The 21,555-nt window shown below is 51.0% G+C and overlaps 1 protein-coding gene across 5 annotated transcripts in view; it reads left to right on the forward strand.

Moving 5' to 3' along the window:
* Farp1 (FERM, ARH/RhoGEF and pleckstrin domain protein 1) overlaps positions 1-21,555 on the forward strand; it is a 237,565-nt gene that overhangs the window by 213,269 nt on the left and 2,741 nt on the right. For all 5 annotated transcript variants that reach the window (XM_029541596.1, XM_021203293.2, XM_029541598.1 and 2 more), the window contains exons 15-25: positions 101-190; positions 1,233-1,366; positions 10,065-10,146; positions 13,618-13,855; positions 14,678-14,808; positions 16,978-17,046; positions 17,202-17,291; positions 17,846-17,928; positions 18,008-18,120; positions 18,555-18,721; positions 21,346-21,453. In XM_029541596.1, coding sequence (XP_029397456.1) covers positions 101-190; positions 1,233-1,366; positions 10,065-10,146; positions 13,618-13,855; positions 14,678-14,808; positions 16,978-17,046; positions 17,202-17,291; positions 17,846-17,928; positions 18,008-18,120; positions 18,555-18,721; positions 21,346-21,453 — 1,305 coding nt within the window. The remainder of the gene's footprint in view (positions 1-100; positions 191-1,232; positions 1,367-10,064; positions 10,147-13,617; positions 13,856-14,677; positions 14,809-16,977; positions 17,047-17,201; positions 17,292-17,845; positions 17,929-18,007; positions 18,121-18,554; positions 18,722-21,345; positions 21,454-21,555) is intronic.

The raw sequence follows: 21,555 nt of genomic DNA on the forward strand, positions 1-21,555 counted from the left end.
ACCACTCGAACATGACCGCTATGTCTACCACTCGAACATGACCGCTATGTCTACCACTCGAACATGACCGCTATGTCTGGTTCTTTTGTGGATTTTGCAGAGATTCCCAACCGACAAGGCATACTACATTGCCAAGGAAGTCTCCACCACAGAACGCACGTACCTGAAGGATCTCGAGGTCATCGCTTCGGTGTGTACGGCTTTTCCTCCTGTGCAGAACCGTCTATGGTGTAGTTAACCTCATGGTCACCTGCTGCCTGGAGGCTGGCACTGTGTAAATGTTAGGCTCCGTGACTTTAATTGTAAGGGTTACCCATCCTGACCCTGGGTTATGGCAGTCAACGTCAATGGTGTATTTATTTTGGAATGTTCTTCTCAAGAAATTATGATTGTGATTTTTAAGTGCAAGGGAAAGATGTTCTTAAAGCAGAGAAAGTGAAAATTAAAGTCTACCATCTGTGGGCACTGATCCAGAACATTCTGTGGTTTGCTCATCATAAGATGTAACTGCTTGTGTTTCCTTGAGGGAGACCTTGGGTTATCGCTATAGTCAGTTGTGCCATGGTGGGGAAAGTGCCACCGACTGACTGTGACTGCTGTCACCAGGCCTGTCCAGTCTAAAAGCACAGTGGTGGTGGTGGTGGTGGTGATGGTGTTGTGTGTGTTGGGGTGGGGGTGTTCCCAGGGGACTTCGACCCAATGATTTTGAGAATGAACATAGGCAGTGTAGAGGGAGCCTGGCACAGTTGGAGCACAGCTCCCACTCACATCGGTAACAGCAGCTGCTGTGCCCTCTTTATGCCCAGTGCTTTCATGAAGGGTAGGGAGGACAGCTCCTGAAGGGATGGAGCAAATGGTAGCCTGCCATCCTGACCTCACTACTCCCCACCGAGCTGGCCTGGATGAGGCCTGGGTTCAAGTAGTTCCTCGCTGAAGAGATTGGCTTGGCTTGAAAGCCATGGGAAACCATTTGAGAGAGCAACCGTAGAGAGATAGGGACTTTTCCCCATGGAATAGAAAGGGGAGAGCAGGAAAGCTGGCCTCTGCCCTTGACAGCTCTGAAATGCCCAGAAGCCCACGAGAAAGTGCATGGTCTCCTGCTGCCTTTGGTACACATTCTGCCTTGTCCCCATCTATCCCAGTGTCTCAGGGCACAGCCACCTCTGACTTGTCCCCATCTATCCCAGTGTCTCAGGGCACAGCCACCTCTGACTTGTCCCTCTCTTCCCCAGTGGTTTCAGAGCACAGTCAGCAAAGAGGACTCTATGCCGGAAGCCTTGAAGAGTCTCATATTCCCGAATTTTGAACCTTTACACAAGTTCCATACCAATTTTCTGAAGGAAATTGAGCAACGACTTGCCCTGTGGTGAGTACAGTCCAGTTTGACATTGGTGTTACAGTCCACACCATCACATCACCATCCCTGTCTGATTTCACGTTGTCCCATACAACCAACAGAGATAAAAGTCTGAGGCAAGCCAACCTTAAAGTATTTTCCAGTGAGCTACTATGTGTTTGGATCTTCCTTATCTTTTTGCTTTTGATTGGGGACTCTTCAAAATGGACTTTCATGTGCTAATTATATGGTTATTTTAAAGTAAAGATACTTGCTTCTCAGGGACTGTGGGATGGTAAGTAGAGGGACAGGAAGTGTTTGTGAGGTAACATTTCACTGTTGCTTGCTTCACACTTATTGTGAAGCTACACATGCATTGTATATGTTTGTGTATGTATATATATATATATCACATATAAAATGCTGTATTGCATTTAATAGGTTTTAAAGAATACTTTGAAAATACAGTCTATGCAACACATATGCACACAGTTTTACCTTGTCATAAGGATATAAATATGTTTTATTATTACAGTCTATGTACCTGGTGTCTGTGGTAAACATGCTACCTTATACATGTGATTGAGAGACAACTCTGTGGATTGAGCTCTCCTTTCACCTTTATGTGGCTTCTGAGATCAAACTCCGGTCACCAGACTTGTGCGAAAAGTGCCTTTACCCATCCTGAGAGCCCAGGATATAATTTTTTCATATTTTGTGTGTGTGTGCCCTCGCGTGCGTGCTCAGACACATGCTTACAGGAGTGTATGTGCATGTGTGTGTACAGGTGTATTCACCTGTCAGCAGATGGAGGGCAGAAGACAGCGGAGGGTCCCTTGGAGCTGGGAGTTTGAGGCATGTAAGCACCAACCTGACATTACCTGGGTGCTGGGATCTGAGCTCCAGTCACGGTGGCTGAACAGCAAGTGCTCTTAACTGCTGATCCATCTCTGCAGCCCCATAAGGATATATTTTAACATCATGAAATGGCATGAGCGAAGACATCCAATACAGAACTAAAACATAAGTGTGATCTAAATATCCATCCACGGAAGAGTGGGTGAAAAAAATTCTTAAGTAAACACCCCCCCCCAAAAAAAAAGATTCCACTAAACACCAAATAAAACCCTAAGATGGGAATGAAGATGACAGTATTTAAAAAAAAAAAAAAAACAAAACAAAAACTGGAAAAACCTTGTTTACTGTAGAATGGAAAATCTGATGTAACTTTACCTAAAATAGAACCTTTTTTAGGAAAAAATTGTAGGCCTTTTTAAGGCACTTGGAGCTCACATCAGTCACACACATCGGGGGGTTGATTGTCTACCACGTACATATTTGAAAGTGCAGCAAAAAAAAAAAAAAAAAAGGCTTGCTCCTGTGCTCCTGCAGCAGCAGATCTGTGCTGTGCCCTCCTTGCTTTCTGATGGGAAGTGGCGGGGAAGGAGGGGGACATTCAGTGACAGTGAGGTCCTGACCGAGCCCACGCTGAGGCTGCTATCTCTGGCCGTTCAGACTAAGGCCGTTGAATATCACTTTAATAGAAAAGCAGAGCCCCATGCCTGATTTCTAAGACCACTGTGCTGTGTGGAGCCAGCTTGAGCCCTCCGATCCCTAAGTGCATTAGCGTGTGCAATGGCCCTCCCTGGGGGGAGGGATTGGCCAGCTTTACTAACAGGTCCCAGCCTGGCTGAGGATGGGGAAATGGGTGGCCGGCCACTTCAGCAGGAGCTGAGTTTAAGTAAAAGGCTTCAAAAGGAAGCTTTGCTTTCTTCAGTGTGGAGGCAGGAGGGTTGCTGCCAGTCTGAGGTCAAATTATTCAACCTAAGGTTCCCATTTGGAAAGAAGCAATGAGGTTGTTTGTCATTCACAATGAAATGACTGGAAAAATAAAGGGACCTCGGCCTGGAACACATGGCAGGCTTTTCTGGTACCTGTAGGCTAGCCCTCTGAGAATGGCTCATAGTGGGGAGCACTGCAACTCTAAGTCGCTCCAGCAGAGGGCGCCTGTCCATTCCAGAAAGTAGTTATCCATGGTGCAAATGAAAGCCATGGAGGGATTTGAAAAATGCAGATTTCTAGGCTCTTGTCAGCCCTATTTAGTTTGGACTTTGGGGTTTTATTTCTCGGGTACTTTCTCGGGGACACGGCTTCTGGGGGAACAGCTGGCACCTCTGCCCAGTAAATGGTAAATACTGAACATAGGATTCTTTGGTTTGCACTTCACAGAGTGAATTGAATTGCACTTCTTTATTCAGTGTGCCAGCACGATGAGTTCCATGCATGAAGGAAATGGACTGTGGTTCTGTTTGCTAAAGGACTGATCCCCAAAGTAGCTCTTAGAGAGGATCTGTGGAGCTTTGGGAGGGAGATTATGGGACGGGGACTGTCCTCTTAGATTCCTGACTCACAGTGTAAGTCCTTGTCACAACAGGCAATCACACCATTACCACCTGCCTTCCTACCCAACGTGCACCAGGAAGGCTTTGAGCTCTGTAAACCTTCTCTCTTTATGAGTAGCTTGTCCCCAGTATTCTGTGGTAGGGTCAAGAAGCTGACTGATGTGATTGGTGACTCTGTGGGTTGGGCTTTGCTCACAGAAGGTAGTGGGCCAAGGGTCTGCAAAGGGTCTGCTTCTAGCCTGGCGTTGGAGGACATAAGGGACAGTACTGCCTACATAAAGCAGCTGACCATGGCCTGAATACAGTCAGTGAGAAGCATGGGCCACAGCTGAGTCTATTAGGAAGGGAGTTTTATGGACAGACAAATAGACAGAGAGAAAGTTTAGGTAAAGGTTTATGCTTCTATGTATTATCACATGGGAAACAAACAAACCAAAGAAGGAAAGGCAGGAGGGTGTCTGGGAAACACAGGTTAATTAACTCATGTTAATTAAGATAGTTAAGAAACAAAATGACTTATAGAACACTTTGCTAGCACACACAGACGAGGCTCTGGCATCACTGGGATCACAGCAGAATCTGAGGTAGACATCCAGCTGAGCGGGACTTTCTCACCTGTAAAGTGTGAGTCGGAAGGTGCCCCTCACAGGGCTATTTCATACGTGTAAAGATCAAGTGTTGGTAACCGGCTCCACGTCCTGTGCCCCACACAGAAAGGAGGAAAGCTGATGGCTTTGGGATTTGTATTTGATTTTGTATATGTGTGTGATGGGTAGGTGTGTGCAGGTCAGAGGCTGACTTTGGGCGGCTGGTTCTTGCCATCTTGCTGAGGCGGAGTCTCTTGTTTCTGTCGCGTTGCACACTCCAGGCTAACTGGCCCACACACTTCTGGGTGATTCTGCTGCCTGCGCCTCCCATCTCGGCCACGGGCGTGCTGGGATGGGCAGACGTAAGCAGCCACGTCTGGCTTTAAACAGAACAAAACCACGGATCCTGGGAATTAAACTTCAGGCTTGGCAGCCACTGACTTCCCACTAAGCCATCTCCTGGCCCAACCTCAGAAAGCTTTCTAAAAAGCTAACTGAATTTGAAACACTCTTAGATTTGCTGACGATGGGTTTCCTGTGCAGGCCTCGCTCCCTCCCCTCCAGTTGAGCATGCTTTGTGTCCTGTGAGAACAAACCAGCAGTGTCCTGTTCTGGTGTCAAACTGTAGATTTTATTCCTTGCTATTTTCTGGCTTTGGGGGTTTTCTTCTGTTTTGATTTGGTTTGGTTTTGTTTTTTCTTGGAACTTGATCTGTAGATCATACTGGCCTGGCCTGAAATTCACAGGGATCCCCCTGCCTCTGCCTTCCGAGTGCTGGGATTAAACCATGCCCAGTCCATTGCTGTTTTCAACGATTGCTGTTAAAAGAAAGAAATAGAACATCTTGCTGCATGAGAACTTCCTCAGATTTGATGCAAGTGTGGTTTTCCCCTTGGCGGGCCCACAGGGAACTGTAGACCTGTCAGCGGTGGGAAAACCAAGGCAGAACTCATGTCAGGAGGCTTTCTGGAATGTTTCAGTCACCCCCAGTCTGTTAACACCCTTGTCCCTCTGCACCATGCAAATACACCCAAGCAGAGGATGGAGGCCCAAGGCTACGCCAAGCTGGCCAAAGCCCACATACGCCTTCCTCAGAACAGAACAGTAACTGGTTTGATGAGTTCTGAGATGTGGCTGGAACTCTCTTTTTCTTTTTCCTTTTGAAAGCAAAGTCCTGCTTACTCAGCTGTTCAAACACACGCAGAGAAAGCCACCCAGATCCGACCTTGGGATGGGTGGACCTTCCATCCAGCACACAGCTACCTGTCCAGAGACAGCTTCTCCAAGTTTGCAAATCGCAGGGACCTCCAGGGCCAGCGGAAGAAAGAGCGGCACCTTGCTCGTGGTACTGCCCCTGCCTGCGCGCTGGCTCCCCTTGCCCTCTCTGAGCTGTCCATATGCTGTCTCAAATTACTTTCCCTCACCATCATGAAGGCTGGAAAAGCAAGCAGAATTGTCCTTTATATCCAGTCAGCTTTCACACCAGGCCTGCCCTGGTTTGAAGATAAACTCCTACTTAGACCCAGAGGAGACCTCAGCCCTTTGAGTCCAGTCAGATGCGTTAGGTGGCACAGCACTGGGCTTTGAGCTGAATACTGAACACCCTGTTCCTTTCTTGAGGGCTCCTCTCCTGTCTCTGCCTGATCAGCAGGCGGGGCGGGGGTAGGGGTGGAGGGGGTTAGTTCTCCGCACCTCCCTCGGGTGTCCTGGCCGTCGTCCCGGATGCTGCGCTGCCTGAGGTGACAGCTTTGAGGTTGAGCTTGATCTCGTCCTCTGGCCTGAGACTATGAGGCCTGCATGGGACAGCTCTAGAAAGGAACCCCTTCCCGCGGCTGCAGGCCTTTGCATGTACCCCACACAGCTACAGAGCAGAGAGAGAGGCTCTCAGCTCCAAAGCGGCCACTTTCGCTCCTCGCCCTCTCGAAAGAAGCAGCCATCCCCTGTGGTCCATGTCGAGTGATCCTGTCCATGCACACGTGTGCGCACCCATGCACCATGCACCCCGTCCCCCTCTCCTGACCTGCACAGTACTCTACTTTTGAAAAGTGCATAAGCCCTGCTCCCCAGACAGGGGTGACTCACGCCTACAGAGTCTGATGTCTCAGTTGTTTTGTCAGCACCCGAGATGACTGTGGGAGTGAAAGGACAACCAGGAATGACACACACGTGCAGGTGTGTCCTGTCGGGCCCCTGGCCATGCTGAGCCACGTAAACACCGAGTTAAATTCGGCGTCTCAGTATCTCTAGCCACAGGTATTGTGGAAAAGACTGCTACCGTGGGTAACAGATTTAAGAGAACTTTTTTATCACTGCAGGACGCTCCTTTGAATACCACAAGTTCAGTGAACTTTTTAAAAATTATTCTTTAAAAAAATTCTCTGTGTGTACAAATAAACACAGCACCGTCCGTGGATGGAGGTCCGAGGTCAGCTTTCAGGAGCTGGTCACGCTCCTCCATGTGTGGGTCCCAGCAGCTTGGCAGTCGTGCCTGCACCTTCTTCTCTTTGCCAGCCTAGGCACCAGGTCTGCGCTGCGTCACTCACACAGAGTGAGTCTCCAAGCTGGCCCTCAGAGCTCGCCCTCGTGTACCCTAGCTGGAGAACTGGGAGGCGTGCAGACAGGCCACTGGCGTGCTATGAGACGCCTCATCTCGGGTTCTGAGTGGATCTTATATTGAACCTGGGTTGGGATTTGAGCCTTGCCTCTGACAGGATTTGCCCACCTGCTTCTGCAGCATCTGTCTGTCTGTCTCCTGAGAGGGCTGCTGGGGTAGAAGCTGGCATAGAAGCTTCAGGCCCAGAGAGACCTACTGTGGGTCAGGCCCGCCCACTGGCTGGTGATGGTTGCTTTCATGTCCTTTGCTGTCTCCTTCCTTCCTGGTCCGTCTGCTGCCAAGTGACTGACCAGCTCACACTGGTCCAAGTGTTCCTTCAGGACCAAACAGCCCCAAAATGCATGGTATTTGTCTCAATGTGGACACATTGTATACATTGCATGTGAGATCACATGTAGGTGTTCCTGGAAGTAAGTTGATCACGCTGTGTAGATCGTGGTTTTCCTAAGTGAAATAGAAATGGTCAATCAGAAGAATGTTTGGCTGTCACAGTGCAGTGATTATCCAGACAACAAATAGGTGGTCCTGCCTTCCAAACAAGGACCCTTTTCTTGTGGGGTTAACATCCAGAGGATGTTCTGGACAAGTCAGAATTGCTTTTCCATGTTCTTGATGATAAAATGAACTTTGGGCTATTCTTAGCAAGATAAATGCCTTAGATGTGTCGACTCAGAGAATCCCACATGAAGCAGCAAGCCTTCGGGGCCTGTTCCCAGGCCCGTGGGCTTGTCCTGTGTTTGGACCCACTGCCTCGGGGCTCTGTCTGATCTGGGAGGGCAGGGCAGACAGATGTGCCATGCTGTACACAGGTCTAGATGGCTGCAGCCTGTTCCCATGACATCACCCAGAGCTAATGCCCTAGAAATGTGGCTTCTTGCTGCATGCAGACTGACCAGTACCTCTCACCCAGTGTTCTCTCTGGAATAAGAATCCAGGCATGTGTGTGTGTGTGTGTGTGTGTGTGTGTGTGTGTGAGAGAGAGAGAGAGAGAGAGAGAGAGAGAGAGAGAGAGAGAGAGAGAGAGAGAGCGCTATGACAGCAAGCGGAACACAAGAAAGAAGTCCCCTGTTGAAGGTTTTAATACCAGTAGATTTTTTAAGCAAATAGTTGGCAGGCGTGTGTTGACACAGACTTACAGACTTGTGGGTATAGTCCTACTCCCTGGAAAGCTGAGGCAGGAGGATCACCACACGTTTGCGATCACACCTCAGGGTGGAGGGAGTGAAGTAATTGAGTTTGCCTCGCACTCTTGCCCTTCCCTCCCCCTTGCATGTTTGCTTTGTCTTGGGCTGTTGTTTAGCCATGCGTGCGGAAGTGCTTGCTTTAGTAGAGGCCTGAATCTACCCCCTCCCCGCCCGTTCCACCCAAGCCACTGCCACAGAAATGGCTAACTTCACATTCTTTGAGCTAAGCAGACCTTTCACACATAACTTCACATTCTTTGAGCTAAGCAGACCTTTCACACATGTGCCATTTTATGTATCTGTAATTCTGGGCCATCCACGTAGATTCCAGGAAATCTCCAGGGCGAGTTGTGGCTTCCCTCTGTTAGGGCGGGTCTGTGCCATTCTGTGAGGAACCTGATCTTAGTCTTCCTGTGATGGAGCATCTTCCTGGTTCTGGTACGAAGGTGGGTGGGGGTGGGGGGAAGAAGAACCTTGTAGCTCTAATGAGGCGCCCTGGCGAAGGCGCAGCAGGAACGCCTCCGACCCTCAGACAGCACCCTTCAGGCAGGAACTTCTGTGAATTCAGTTCCCTCCTTTTGTCAAGTGTTTAGGTGGTGCAGCCATCATTAAATTATCAACCAGACCAGGGCCAGCAGAATGGCCAGATGTTATACTCAATAGACATATAATAACCCAGAATGCTAGAGACAGCATAAACTCACAGTGAGGGAGGGGATAATGAGCAGGACTTACAGGACTTAGCACTAGGCCAAGCATTGCACCGGGGTCTGAGCCGGGTGCCAGCATCGTCCTGGTGACCCTGGCAGGTCATCTGAAGGTCTGAGAAACACAGACTCCGAGTCTGTAGGCTTGAAGAACAGTAAAGAGTTGGCATTGTGGATTGAAGCCGTGGGAAGTAGGGGAGGAGGACCTGGATGAAGGAGGAGAGAGCAGAAAGGGAGGGTGGCTCCTTGTGGACTGAAGGAGAGAAGAGAGGCAGCAAAGGGGGTTACAGGAATCATTCCAGAATCTCGTAAGCAGGGGTGGATACAGGGGGACAGAATCGCTGTTTAGTTAGGAGAGGAAGCAAGGTAGTTATGGCAGCCGGGGGTTGGGGGGAGAGGATGGAGCAGGAAGGCTTGAAAGGCTGGGGAGCACAGCAGGTACACCCTGGCACTGCCTCAGTGGTCTCTGTGCTCCTGGCCCTCGAGCACCATCATGTGTGCTCCTATATTGTGCTCGCCCTACTCAGGGAATGGTCAGCAAGTACTACTACTGTTTTCTCTTTGCTAGTCGAGCCCTGAGTTAGGAGTACCTGCTGAGGCCTGTATGTGAAGGAGGGCCCCACGCTGCCTTACCCCTACTCCAGTTGCCCACCCATCCTGCCTCTCTCTCTGTCATCTGCTCCTCCCCTTCCAGGAATGGATCTCCTGACAGTCCTCGGTTACAGTGTTCCTTCCTAAGGTCTCTCAGGAACAGAGCCCCTGATTTGGGGTTGGTGTCTTGCTCCCTATGAGTGTCTCTTAGTCCTAAGGATGGAATCGGTGCATAACCAATTGGTGCGAGCGCTGTTTCTGCTGACTGATCTCCTGACACGTGTGTAGAAGGGGAAAAAAAAATTCCATCAGACGCAACCAGGGTTCTCTTTCAACAACAAATGGAGATCTTTTGCTGGTTTGGTTTTGAGATGGGGTCTTACTATATATATAGCCCAGGCTGGCCTTGAGTTCACAATCCTCCTACCACAGCCTCTCAAGTGTTGGAATCACGCCTGGATAGAGGAAGTCGTCTCTACTGAACAGGGGCTAATTTAGATGCCTTCCAGCACTTAATGTATATGCTCTGGAGAAAAATACATAGGAACCACTGGAGAGGAATCCAGCTGGATGATCGGAGAAAGATGTCCAAGTGGGTGTGCCATCGCTAACATCCTCTGTGTGTCTACCTCTCATGCCGCAGGGAAGGCCGCTCAAATGCCCACATCAGAGGAGATTACCAAAGAATCGGGGACGTCATGCTGAAAAACATTCAGGGCATGAAGGTGAGCTGGTTGGGACTGGTTGGGGGTTGAGACAATGTTTCTGTTGAATGTTTCCTCAGACAGCTGTTTTGATGTCCTTTGTGCATGACAAAATCCTAGATGCCAGAGTATCTAGGCCTTCCAGTGAATTCCATGTCTTTAAACCCATTCAAGGCAAATCTGTTTTTGAACAGCAGCATCTACAATGAGAGTATAACCAAGAGAGCTAAGGAGAATTAACCCATAATCCTCTCCTACCATTGCTTAAGATTGTTGCTTGCCCATTTGGACACATTTAGTGACACCTGTACTACAGAAGGCTTTGCTCTGATTCACACAGCTTGTCTGATGAACACATCTGTGTTTGCATTTTTAAGGAGTGTTAAATCTCAGCAGCTGGGGCCAGTAGCCTCAGTCCCTGATAAGTGTCCCAAGAGAGGGACGAACCCTAAGAGGGCAGCCGCGCGCTTGTGCTACCGACATGGGTAGTACAGTCGGCCGGCCAGTAGTGCTACCCGCTCACTGTCCATGGTAAAGAGAGCTGCTGTGTCGGAGGGCACCCACAGGACTGAGGTGCTGTGAGGCTCGATTTACTCCATTCTCCATTTGGCTAGGTCATTCACTGTGTTGGGATGAGGAGCTGCTCAAGACATTTCCTGTCAACTTCCTGCTCTGTGTGGGGTGTGATTGTGTGTGGAGGGGTTATCTGTGTGTGTGGGGGTGTTGTTATGGGGTATAGAGGGTGTGTGTGATGTGTGTGTATATGGGGGGTATATATGGTGTGTGTGTGTATGGGGGTGTTATGGGTGTGTATGTATATGGGGTATGTGTATATATATGGTGTGGGGTGGAGGGTAGGTGTATAGGGTGTATGTGTGTATGGGGTGTGTGTATGAGGTGTATGTATGTGGTGTATATATAGGGTATGCGTATATGGGGGTATGTATATGGGGGTGTATATGGGTGTGTGTATGGGGTTATGTGTATATGGGATGTGTGTATGGTATGTGTGGTGTGTGTATATGGGGCATGAATGTGGGGGTATGAATATAGGAGATGTATTTGGTATATGTATGGGGTTTGTTTGTGTATGGGAGTGTGTGTGGTGCTGGAAGGTTGAACTGAGGGCCTCACACACATCACGCATCACTCTCCTTCTCCACCATGTCCTCAGCCCTCCCCACTTTTTAATGAAGATCAGCATGTAACTCAGTAGGCGCTGAAGCATCAGTGTCTGACTGTATTTAAAGCATACTGTGCTGCAGTGTGGGGCAGCATCAGAGAGAAGCTGTGTTAGCTTGTGAAGTGTCGGGTATCAATCAAGGAAACTGTGCATAGCCTGACAGCTGAATCTTAGCACTGTGAGGTGGGTGCACAGAACTCGATGTCAGAGTGATCTCTAGGAGCCTTTTAAAAGTATATTCTGGTTTTTCAATGCAATTTTCAGTTTTATCCAGAGTGCATAGGGTTCCCCCCCCCAACACTCATGGTTTTCACTATTCGTAACATTTTTCACTGATGTAATTATAATTAATACAGCTAAGGTTGATGAAACACTTGGGGCTCGTTCTTGGTACCAGATGTTCTGAGTGTGAAGAAAAGTCCCACTGTGACAGCATCATACAGAATCATTTTTTAAAGATTTATTCAGACACACCACAAGAGGGTATCAGATCTCATTACAGAGGGTTGTGAGCCACCATGTGGTTGCTGGGAATTGAACTCAGGACCTCTGGAAGTGCAGCCAGTGCTCTTAACCACTGAGCCATCTCTTCAGCCCATACAGAATCATTTTAATTGATACCTTTAAAAATGCACTGTGGAGCTGGACCTGGTGGCCCTGTGAGCCCAGCTGCTCAGGGGCTGAGGCAGGAGGACCTCAGGCTCGAGACCAGCCTAGGCTGTGATATACAACCCTGTCTGAGCTAAGCTCACTGTGCCTCCTCCGCTGGTCACCTTTGTCCTCACACTGGGTCTTTACAGAGTCACAGTTCTATCTTCCCCAGTGTCCTGTGGCTGACTGGCACAGATGCAGCCTGACCCAGCTAGCTTCCTTCTTCCATGATGTGACTTGTTAGCTGTACCTCAGTCACCGGCCATCCCTAAGATGGCTCTCCTCTTGCCGCATGCTTTTCTCAGCCCATTCTAGCTCTCACTTATCTGGAAAGAAAAACCAACCCCTGCCTTATTTGGGAGCATAGCTGCAGAACTCAGGAGTCAGGGGAGACTCATCCGGCCCTACCCCCACTCCCAGGGACATTTCCTCCATAACAATCACCAGCCACTGTGTGGCCTTCTAAGGCCTGATTGCCAAGAACTCCCACCGCCCTTCCACCAAAAGCTGGTAATCTGCCATCTCCATCAACCAGCATGGAAGACTAAAAATATAATCCCAGCACTTGGGAGGCAGAGGCCAGCCTGGTTTACAGTGTAAGTTCCAGGACAACCAGGACTATAGAGAAACCCTGTCTCAAAAAAACAAAAACAAAAACAAAAACACACAAAACAAACAAAAATATACATACACACACACATACATACACACACATACATTTTGTGCCAGGCACTGCATTCCTCAGTCCACAGGCCGACATTTTGTGCTTGGCCAGCAGCCTCGGCCTCTAAGGCATTTCAGTGCCACATCAACCACAAGGGATCGCAGCATGGGGTTCTGTGCAAGCCAAACAAAAATAGACTGGGGGATACTGGAAGCCATCGTGAGGAGAGAGTTGAGATGCATGATTTTTGTTTGTCTTGTTTTATTTTGGTTTTTATTGTTGGTTATTAAAAGATTCTTATAAATCAAGGAGGGGAGCAGCAGACGATTCTAGAAATGTAGTATGCTGGGTTAGCAGCAGCGATGCCTGCTTGCTGTGTCTCTGCTGCCCCGCCCCCAGCCCAGGCACCAGACTGCATTTGCCCATGCTAAGCAGAGTCAGCCTGCTCCTTGGTCAGGGCACAGGAGCACAACGACGTGCCCTGTGGCCGTCTTTCCTGTGTGCCCTCACTGTGTGGGTTGAATTGAGCTGAGCTCCGCACAGTGCCGCCGTGTTGTGTGTCAGATCATGTCACTGGTTATAACGTGACCAGGAGAGCCTCGCCTATGGTTTTATCCCCAGCCAGGTCTTTCTGCAGCACGTGGTCCCCAGCCCACACCATGAACTACCCACCTGCCCACATCAGACCCAAGGCACACAAAAGAAAGTGGAGCCTGGCCTTGCATGCCTACCATGCACTGCCGCTAGTTTTCCAAGGGGCGTTTAGGCCTCTGATATTCCTCCCGTAGCTCATCCACTTCTTAATGCAGGTGTGACTTAAACCGGTCACTGCCTTCCCGGAGTTTTCTGTGTCACGTTTAGCAGCTCATTGAAATAATAAAGTAGCGACATTCGAAAAATAAAATGTGTAAGATCCCAAGCACAGAGGTCCCCCGGTTTTCACACGTCACGCCGGCGAGCACGTGCTGACGTGACCCTCTGCTTCCACCCTAAGCACCTGGCGGCCCACCTGTGGAAGCACAGCGAGGCCCTGGAGGCCCTGGAGACCTCCATCAAGGGCTCGCGGCGGCTGGAACACTTCTGCCGAGACTTCGAGCTGCAGAAGGTGTGTTACCTGCCACTCAACACCTTCCTCCTGCGCCCGCTGCACCGGCTCATGCACTACAAGCACGTCCTGGAGAGGCTGTGCAAGCACCACCCTCCAAACCATGCTGACTTCAGGGACTGCAGAGGTAGGGATGCGGGTGCACGCACCCACAGCAGGATGCTGGGCTCACTGGGGGTCTCTGTGGACGGGCTGATGTCGCATCCCAGGGTTCCATCGTGTGATGGTTACATCCTGCTCTTCCTATGGGAAGGTGATGCTGAGAGAGAAAATGCTATTTTTCTTCCCCGTTAGCACAAACCCTCTCCTTTGCACTCGGGGTCAGGGACTAAAATCCCAGAGAAAGTTCATTCTTCTGCCCGCTCCCAGAGGCCTGCCTCCACCTGCCTGCTTGAGATTCAGTACTCCCACTGAAGGCCCACTGCAGGGGGATGCCCTCTCTGCTGCCATCTAGTCTCACACCACTGGCATTACCAGTCAGCTATGCCTGGATGAGATGGCTAAAGGCCCTTCCCAGCTTAGAGGAGTCACCAACAAAGGCAGGGCTTGTGACCCCCCCCCCCTTTCTCAGCAAGCCTGATTAATTTGCATTCTGTCTCTCTAGTCACTAGTGGGGTTCATTTGTCCTTAAAAGTTAAATGGGCTTGAGTGTTACCTGTTAAGACATGAGGTGGCCTCGCTGATCAGGGACTAGGATACAGAGACCAAGAGGCTGCCCCTGGGTCCCTCTGTACATCAGCACCGTGGGGTTAAGACACCCACTGTCCCCTCTGAGCCTCCTCCCATCCTGCTGACCAATGGATGCCCAGTAAATGTCTGTTGGGTCTGAGGATGGAGCAGGCCTGGAGCGTCGCACTGGCTAAGGCAGAGCATCTTGGGATAAGCTCATCCTGAGTGCTGGGCTGACAGTCCCATCGGTGCTGAGCTGCAGCCTGTTTCCCTTCCTCAGCTGCGCTGGCGGAGATCACAGAGATGGTGGCACAGCTTCACGGTACCATGATCAAGATGGAGAACTTCCAGAAGCTGCACGAGCTCAAGAAAGATCTGATTGGCATTGACAATCTTGTGATCCCAGGAAGGGTAGGCACAAGGTGTTGGGTAATGTCAGAGAGGCTGTTGGGGCTGGAAGGCGGAGATGCTGGCTCTATGGTCTCCTTGCACCACCTGGGAGAGCAGAGGAATGCCTAGTGTGTGCCAGCATAGTCATTAGCACTGGCCTCCTGATCGGTTAATGTGCTTATTTACACCCCGCCTGAAAGCTTTCCTGCTTTTTAAACTTCTGTGAGTGAAAACAGAAAATACGGTAGAAAAATGCCAGTGATGGCAATGGTCAGGATTAGGGTCTGATACTAACACACACACACACACACACTTGTGGTCTAAGATGGTGACCCACATTTGTGGTCCAAGCCTGTGACACACACACACACACTTGTGGTCCAAGCTCCATGGAATGAATGGTTGTGGACAAGCTATGCTCAGCTACCCTGTTAGCACAGTTGCCCTGCTGGCACAGTGTCAGAAACACACTCAGGGGTCATGTGGCTAATGCTGCACATTCTCTCCAGCCCAGTGGGAACAGGGAGATAGGAAATAGCTCACACTTGTTCTGTTACGCTCCCCGGGGTCAGAGTGGGGGTGGTCATCCAGGAGACATAATTTTTCGCTCATTTATCACATCTTACCTTATCTCTCTATGGGATGACTGGCTGTATTCATACCCTGCCCCAGCCCGGTCCTAGACATGCTCAGCCTCTGATCTTTAGCCCAGGCTGCTCTCAAACTCTTGATCCTCCTGCCTCCTCCGCCTGAGTAGTAAGATTATAGGTTATGAGCTGTCACACTCAGCTCACCATAGCAGCTGAATGTGTGTGTGTGTGTGTGTGTGTGTGTGTGTGTATGTACACGTGCGTGCACATGTACGCTAAGCTGGATGGCCACCAAGCCCCAGGGAGTCTCCTGTCCCCAGCTCCCCAGATCACAGGTGCACGCCACCATGCCTCCCCGTTTCACATGGATGTCCTTCTGCTTGCACAGTAAGCACTTTACCACAGAGGTTCCCCAAGCCCTTGCCCAGGAAACTTGTACTCCATGTGACTCGCGACCCATGGGAGAAGCCTCGGATATTTGGGTGTACCTAACTTTCACCCAGACCCAAACGGTCTGGGCCTGCTTGCCCATAGAAATGGGATCCTCCCCATTAGTGCCCTAGGCACTGAGACTAGAGCAGCTCGGGCTTGTTCGGATTACCTCAGATGCTGCATCGGGGGCTAACAGGAACACATAGGTGTGTCAGACACATACCACCTGCTCCACGCATCGAGTTTGTCTACTTGTGAGGTTTGGTGCTGCCTTACAAATGTGGGTGTTGGCTCACCAAGCTGCCCTGAACTGATCACAATCGTCCAAGTAAAACCAGAAGGGATGAGAGGCTGCTAGAGAGGGTGGCTTCTGATCAGGCGACACAGTGGCCATCACGAGTGATAGAGCTTATGCACATGTTACTAGATACTGGTCCATGGCTATAATTCCAGATACTCCGGAGGCTGAAGGAGGAGGATTTAGTTAAGCTCAGGAGTCGGGGGCCTGACTCTCATCTTAGGCCAGCCATGGTGGTTCACACCTTAATTCCAGCATTTGGGAGGCAGAGGCAGGTGGACCTTAGGAGTTCGGGACCAGATAGTCTATATAGCAAGTTCTAGACCAGCCAGGGATATGTGGTGAAACCTTGTCTTTAAAAAAAAAAAAAAAAGGAAGAGAAGGAGGAAGGAAGAAAGAAGAGGAGGAGGAGGAGGAGGAAAAAGAAAGAAAACACCCCTCCCCCTTAAAAACACAACACTGTTGTGCCAATGTGCTTGCTACTGTGAGACACTGGCTCTTGGGGATCTGGGGTTCAGGGAAAGCCCGACTCAAGAGGCAGAGTTCCCCAGATTCTTTCGCCGTTGCCCATTCATACTCAACAGCTACCGGTCCCTCAAAACCACAGCCGCTGATCACGGAGAAGAAGTGTTCTACCCTCAGTTCCGTCTTCCCTGTCCCTTGGTTGCCTGCCACAAAGGTTCCTGGGAAGGAGAGAGATGGCACTTAGCCATGACTTAACAGCAAGGAGGCTGGGAGCAAGCAGAGAGCACACACAGTGGTCACTGTTCAGTGCTGTACTGCCACGGGACAGGCTGAGGGCCGAGGGCAGAATCCAGGCACCACTCACTCTCACCCTCTTAGTAAACTGAGGCACTGTCTGCTCTGCAGGAGTTCATCCGCCTGGGCAGTCTGAGCAAGCTCTCCGGGAAGGGGCTTCAGCAGCGCATGTTCTTCCTGGTGAGTGGGGCAAACCGGTTTGTCCTTGACAGTCCCAGAACCGTGTTGCCAGCGGGCAAGGGAAATCCTGAGGCTAGCTCTCGTCTATGCCCTTGGGAGGACCCGGGAAGTAAGAGGGACCCATTCGGCCCACACACTTCTGCTTGTACCTCTAGTTCAACGATGTCTTGCTGTATACCAGCCGGGGACTGACGGCATCTAATCAGTTTAAAGTCCACGGACAGCTCCCACTCTATGGCATGACGGTAAGTGTCCAGTGCGGGCGTTGCCCCTCCGTGAAGAGCAGATCCTTCAGGGTCCACTAGCAAGGAGGACCCTGGAGACACACTGCCTCGCCCGCGCACGTAAGGCCCCAGGATGGTCTTTGTAGAATCCAGGTTGAGTTAGCCTGGGCTGTATGGTATGAGCTTGCCTCTCTAGTCTCTTGGCTGGCCCTAGCTGCCTATTCAATGAGGACAAAGCCAATTTTCCTCACTGAGGTAGGCAGCCACACACTGCATCCTGGTCATCAGGTATCTACAGGGCACCTCTGCACAAGGTCCTGGCTCATGTCAACCTTGTCACAAGGAGGAGAGGAAGTATATGAGCTGTCGGAAGGACTTAATGCAGTGTGTCCCATGGTCTTTCTGAGTTCTGCCTTAGAGCGTCCTCCCTGCCTATGGAAACGGCTCCTCTGGGGCCTGAGTCCCACTCTGAATTCTGCCTTTATTGGTGTGGTAGCCAGTTCCAGAGTGCCCACAGAGGCACCAGGTGCCTGGCTTGCTGCCCGGCAGTGACTTGGTAAACTCTCCGTCCACAGATCGAGGAGAGTGAGGATGAGTGGGGTGTGCCCCACTGCCTGACCCTGCGGGGCCAGCGCCAGTCCATCATCGTGGCTGCCAGGTAACTCCTGAACCTGACCTCTTACTGCTTGCCTTTGACCGGCTGTGGTCTGACAAGCCAGTGTCATCTCTGCCTCCAGCTCCCGGTCAGAGATGGAAAAATGGATGGAGGACATCCAGATGGCCATCGACCTGGCAGAGAAAAGCAATGGACCCACCCCCGAGCTCCTTGCCAGCAGCCCCCCAGATAACAGTAAGTGGCGTGGGTGTGGGCGTGTCCTCAGTGCAGTGCCCAAGGCCAGGGCTACAAGGACTGTCCCCTGTGGGAGAGGCAGGGAGCCTCCTATCCATGCTTTAGAGATCAGTGTTAAAGGTTAAGAAACTTGTCCTGAGAATGAGAGGGACCACGGTGTCATCTCTTCCCAGCCAACACTGCCCTGTGTTAGCGGATATTCAGAGAGGGGAAGCAGGCCACAGGCCCAGTGTCCACAACAGGAAGGATTCCCAGCCAGGGCAGGGGATTCTGGGAGGATGCTCTCCCCCCCCCCCGGAGGTCTCATTAGAATCCTACTCATTGTGCACCCTTGGGGGACCACACTGGGAGTCCCTACCCCACAGCCTTGCCAGCACTCCAGGCTGGTCTTAGGGAAGAGAAACACCAGTGTCGCCCTTGATAACCTCCCGCAGAGTCCCCGGATGAAGCCACAGCGGCGGACCAGGAGTCAGAGGACGACCTGAGCGCCTCTCGGACGTCGCTGGAGCGCCAGGCCCCTCACCGTGGCAACACGATGGTGCACGTGTGCTGGCATCGCAGCACCAGTGTCTCCATGGTGGACTTCAGCATTGCCGTGGAGGTAGGAAACAGGGCCTGAGCTAGCTTTCGCCTCCGGGCGTAGAAGAGCCATCCTACAGCTGGGACAGGGTGGCACCCGCCCTCCTTCATAAAGGCAGCACAGACTCATTTGTCTTCCTGCCACCTGTTTTCCACATTGTCTTTTCTTTCCATGGAGTTAGCTAAGGGCTAGATTCTGCCCCTGTACAGCAGTACAGCCCATGCCCAACCAATAGCAGTTGTGGAATCATCCACCCAGGGGGTAGCCAGGTCTGAAAGGGGATGAGATATTTCTAGCAGGGCACAGTTACAGTTCACAGGACACATCCCAAGAAGGGACCCCAGGGCAGGTATCTCCAGATGGGTTCAGTGGCCTGTGCCTGGAAAATTGCTTTGAAGGTGAGCCTTCCACTGGATTACTACACACAGCTTCTAGACCTTTCTAAATCCCACTTCAAAGTAGCCATTGCATAGCCTGGCAAACATGGGCACAGCATAGCTGTCTCCTGTCACGTTGTCAACAGCTGGTGCGAGTCTCCCCAGTCCCCTCTCGTTGTGTGGCTGCTTGTGTTTCTACATCTTCAGTGTCCCCAACTCTGGCCCCACGGGGAGAGGGACTTCTGCAGAAAAGACTCCTTTCATTCTTTAAAATGTACAAAGTTCTAATTCTTGCCTTGCCTGGGCCACACAACATCACATGAGACTGAGCCAAGGACGGTGGTAGTTTGCTGATTCCCTGACCCAGAGATTGGAGATACACAGGTTCTTTAAGATGCATCCATCCCAAGAGTCTTGGAATTGTGCTGTGCAAATGGCCTTCATAGTTTAGAGTTTCCTGAAGAGATTTTCAAGGGGCCCCAGCCAAGACCCTAGCATGCCCCCCACACTCCCTTTCCTGTGAATGTCTAGCCTTAGTATCCTATGATCACATTTCTAAGCCCTGCCCAGTGAGAGGCTGCCTGCTTGCTGCCCTAGCTCCATGCCATCCTTCATCTTGGCCTGTGTGTGAGGGTATCCCAGGTGAGGCATGTCACAGTAGAGAGGGGGACCTGTGCCTGAAAGCAGCAGAGGACCATCCTGGGCAAGGCAGTACTCCCGGATGCAGCTGCTCCACTCTGTGATGCTGCCTGGAAGAAGTTCTCCTGCCCCCACTTCCTAGATGCTTCACTTTTAAGACTCTGCCACCCACATGAACCCCGTGGGCTCAGCTTTAAGAGGACAGAGTGCAGTGACAAGCCAGACACACTACAAGCTTCGCTGGGGTTGGTGACAGGGGACACAATGACAGACCATGATGTCCTTTAAGGAGAGTTCTGAAAGGAGGGCCAGACAGAAGGGTTTACTGGGGTCTGTCTCGTGGGCATCAAGGCTTGCCACTACCCAGAATCTCCAGTCCCCCTGCAGGCAGGTAGTGGCAGCCAGGTGGGTCGATGGTTGAAGCTCTTTGGGCAGAATCCCTTCTCCCATCACTCTGAGCAGCTAAAGGATGGAACTTGTAAACATGTCCACCCTCTAGGGCTTTCCTGACACCAGCACTTACAAAATGTAGTAAAGCAGACTTAGAGGTATCTTAAAGAATTTCTCTCAGCAGAGGGTGAGGTTATATGCATGTGGTAGCCAAGGGGGTATTGAGTCCCCCTGAGTTACCTAGGCCATTGTGATCCCCCAGTGTGGGTGCTGGGAACCCACTTCAGGCCTTCTGCAAGAGCAGAATGTGCTGCGGAGCTGTCCCTTCAGCCTGGGATGCTAAACTGTGAGGTGATAGATACACAATATGCCAACCTAACCGTTTCCAGTGAACTGCTGGGTGGCATCAGTTAGCCTTCACTATTGTACACCTCCTGCTTTCTTTCCGTTACCCCCAGTCATGTCACTTGCCAGCGGGGTGGAAGGTCAGCTTGTCAGGAGGGTGGACATACCTCTTCACAGGAGCTGGTGCGATGTCTGCGCTGTGTCCCTGCCTTCACACCCAGCAAGGATTAATGCTTACAGGAACTGCAGGAACTCAACAAGCATGCCCTGAAGAGTGGGAGAGTGGCTTCTGGGCCTTACCACTAGGTGGCAGCATAGAGCCGCGATGGAGGTCTATGCTGATAGACCTAGATCTTCCAGGGGAAAGACCAGAATCCCAGTGACTTCTCACAGTTCCGTGGTCAGAAATCCAGAATCCCAGTCCCCTTCCTTGTAGGGACACTCTGTGCCCTTGCCAGCTCATTGGCTAGCCATCCCTGGTCATGGATGCCCCCACACTAACCTCTGCTTCTGGGTTGGTGTCCCTGAATCACGTCCTTCTAACCACACTCACATAGGACCAAGGGCCCTTCCCGGCCCCGGCATGACTGACCACCTCGCTCCCTGATGTTGTCACATTCAAGGGTGACAGTAGTAAGGACTCATGCACGTGTGAGGGCAGGAATTAACTTGTGACAGGAATTCACCATACAACCTGATGACCTTTCCATGCAAAATGAACAACGTCTGTTGTGGGAAACCCGCGCTCGCTGCTTGGGACTCCGGACCTACCCACAAAGGCAACCAGTCTCTTGAGACACAGTGAATGCCATGGGCCTGTTGTTCCCGACTCCCTGGCGTGCCTTTGATCTGTGTTTCTGACCACCTCCTATCCCACCCCGGCTTGTCTTTCAGAACCAGCTCTCTGGGAATTTGCTGAGAAAGTTCAAGAACAGCAATGGCTGGCAGAAGCTGTGGGTGGTGTTCACCAACTTCTGCCTGTTCTTCTACAAATCACACCAGGTAAGTGCCCCTGACACAGGTGACACAGGCCAGCTGGCCCTAACCAGGGGAATGAAGTTCAGAGCTTGCAACACCTGACAGGCAAAGAATCCGGTACGGGGG

The sequence above is a fragment of the Mus pahari genome, chromosome 8, assembly GCF_900095145.1.
Source record: "Mus pahari chromosome 8, PAHARI_EIJ_v1.1, whole genome shotgun sequence".
NCBI lineage: Eukaryota > Metazoa > Chordata > Mammalia > Rodentia > Muridae > Mus > Mus pahari.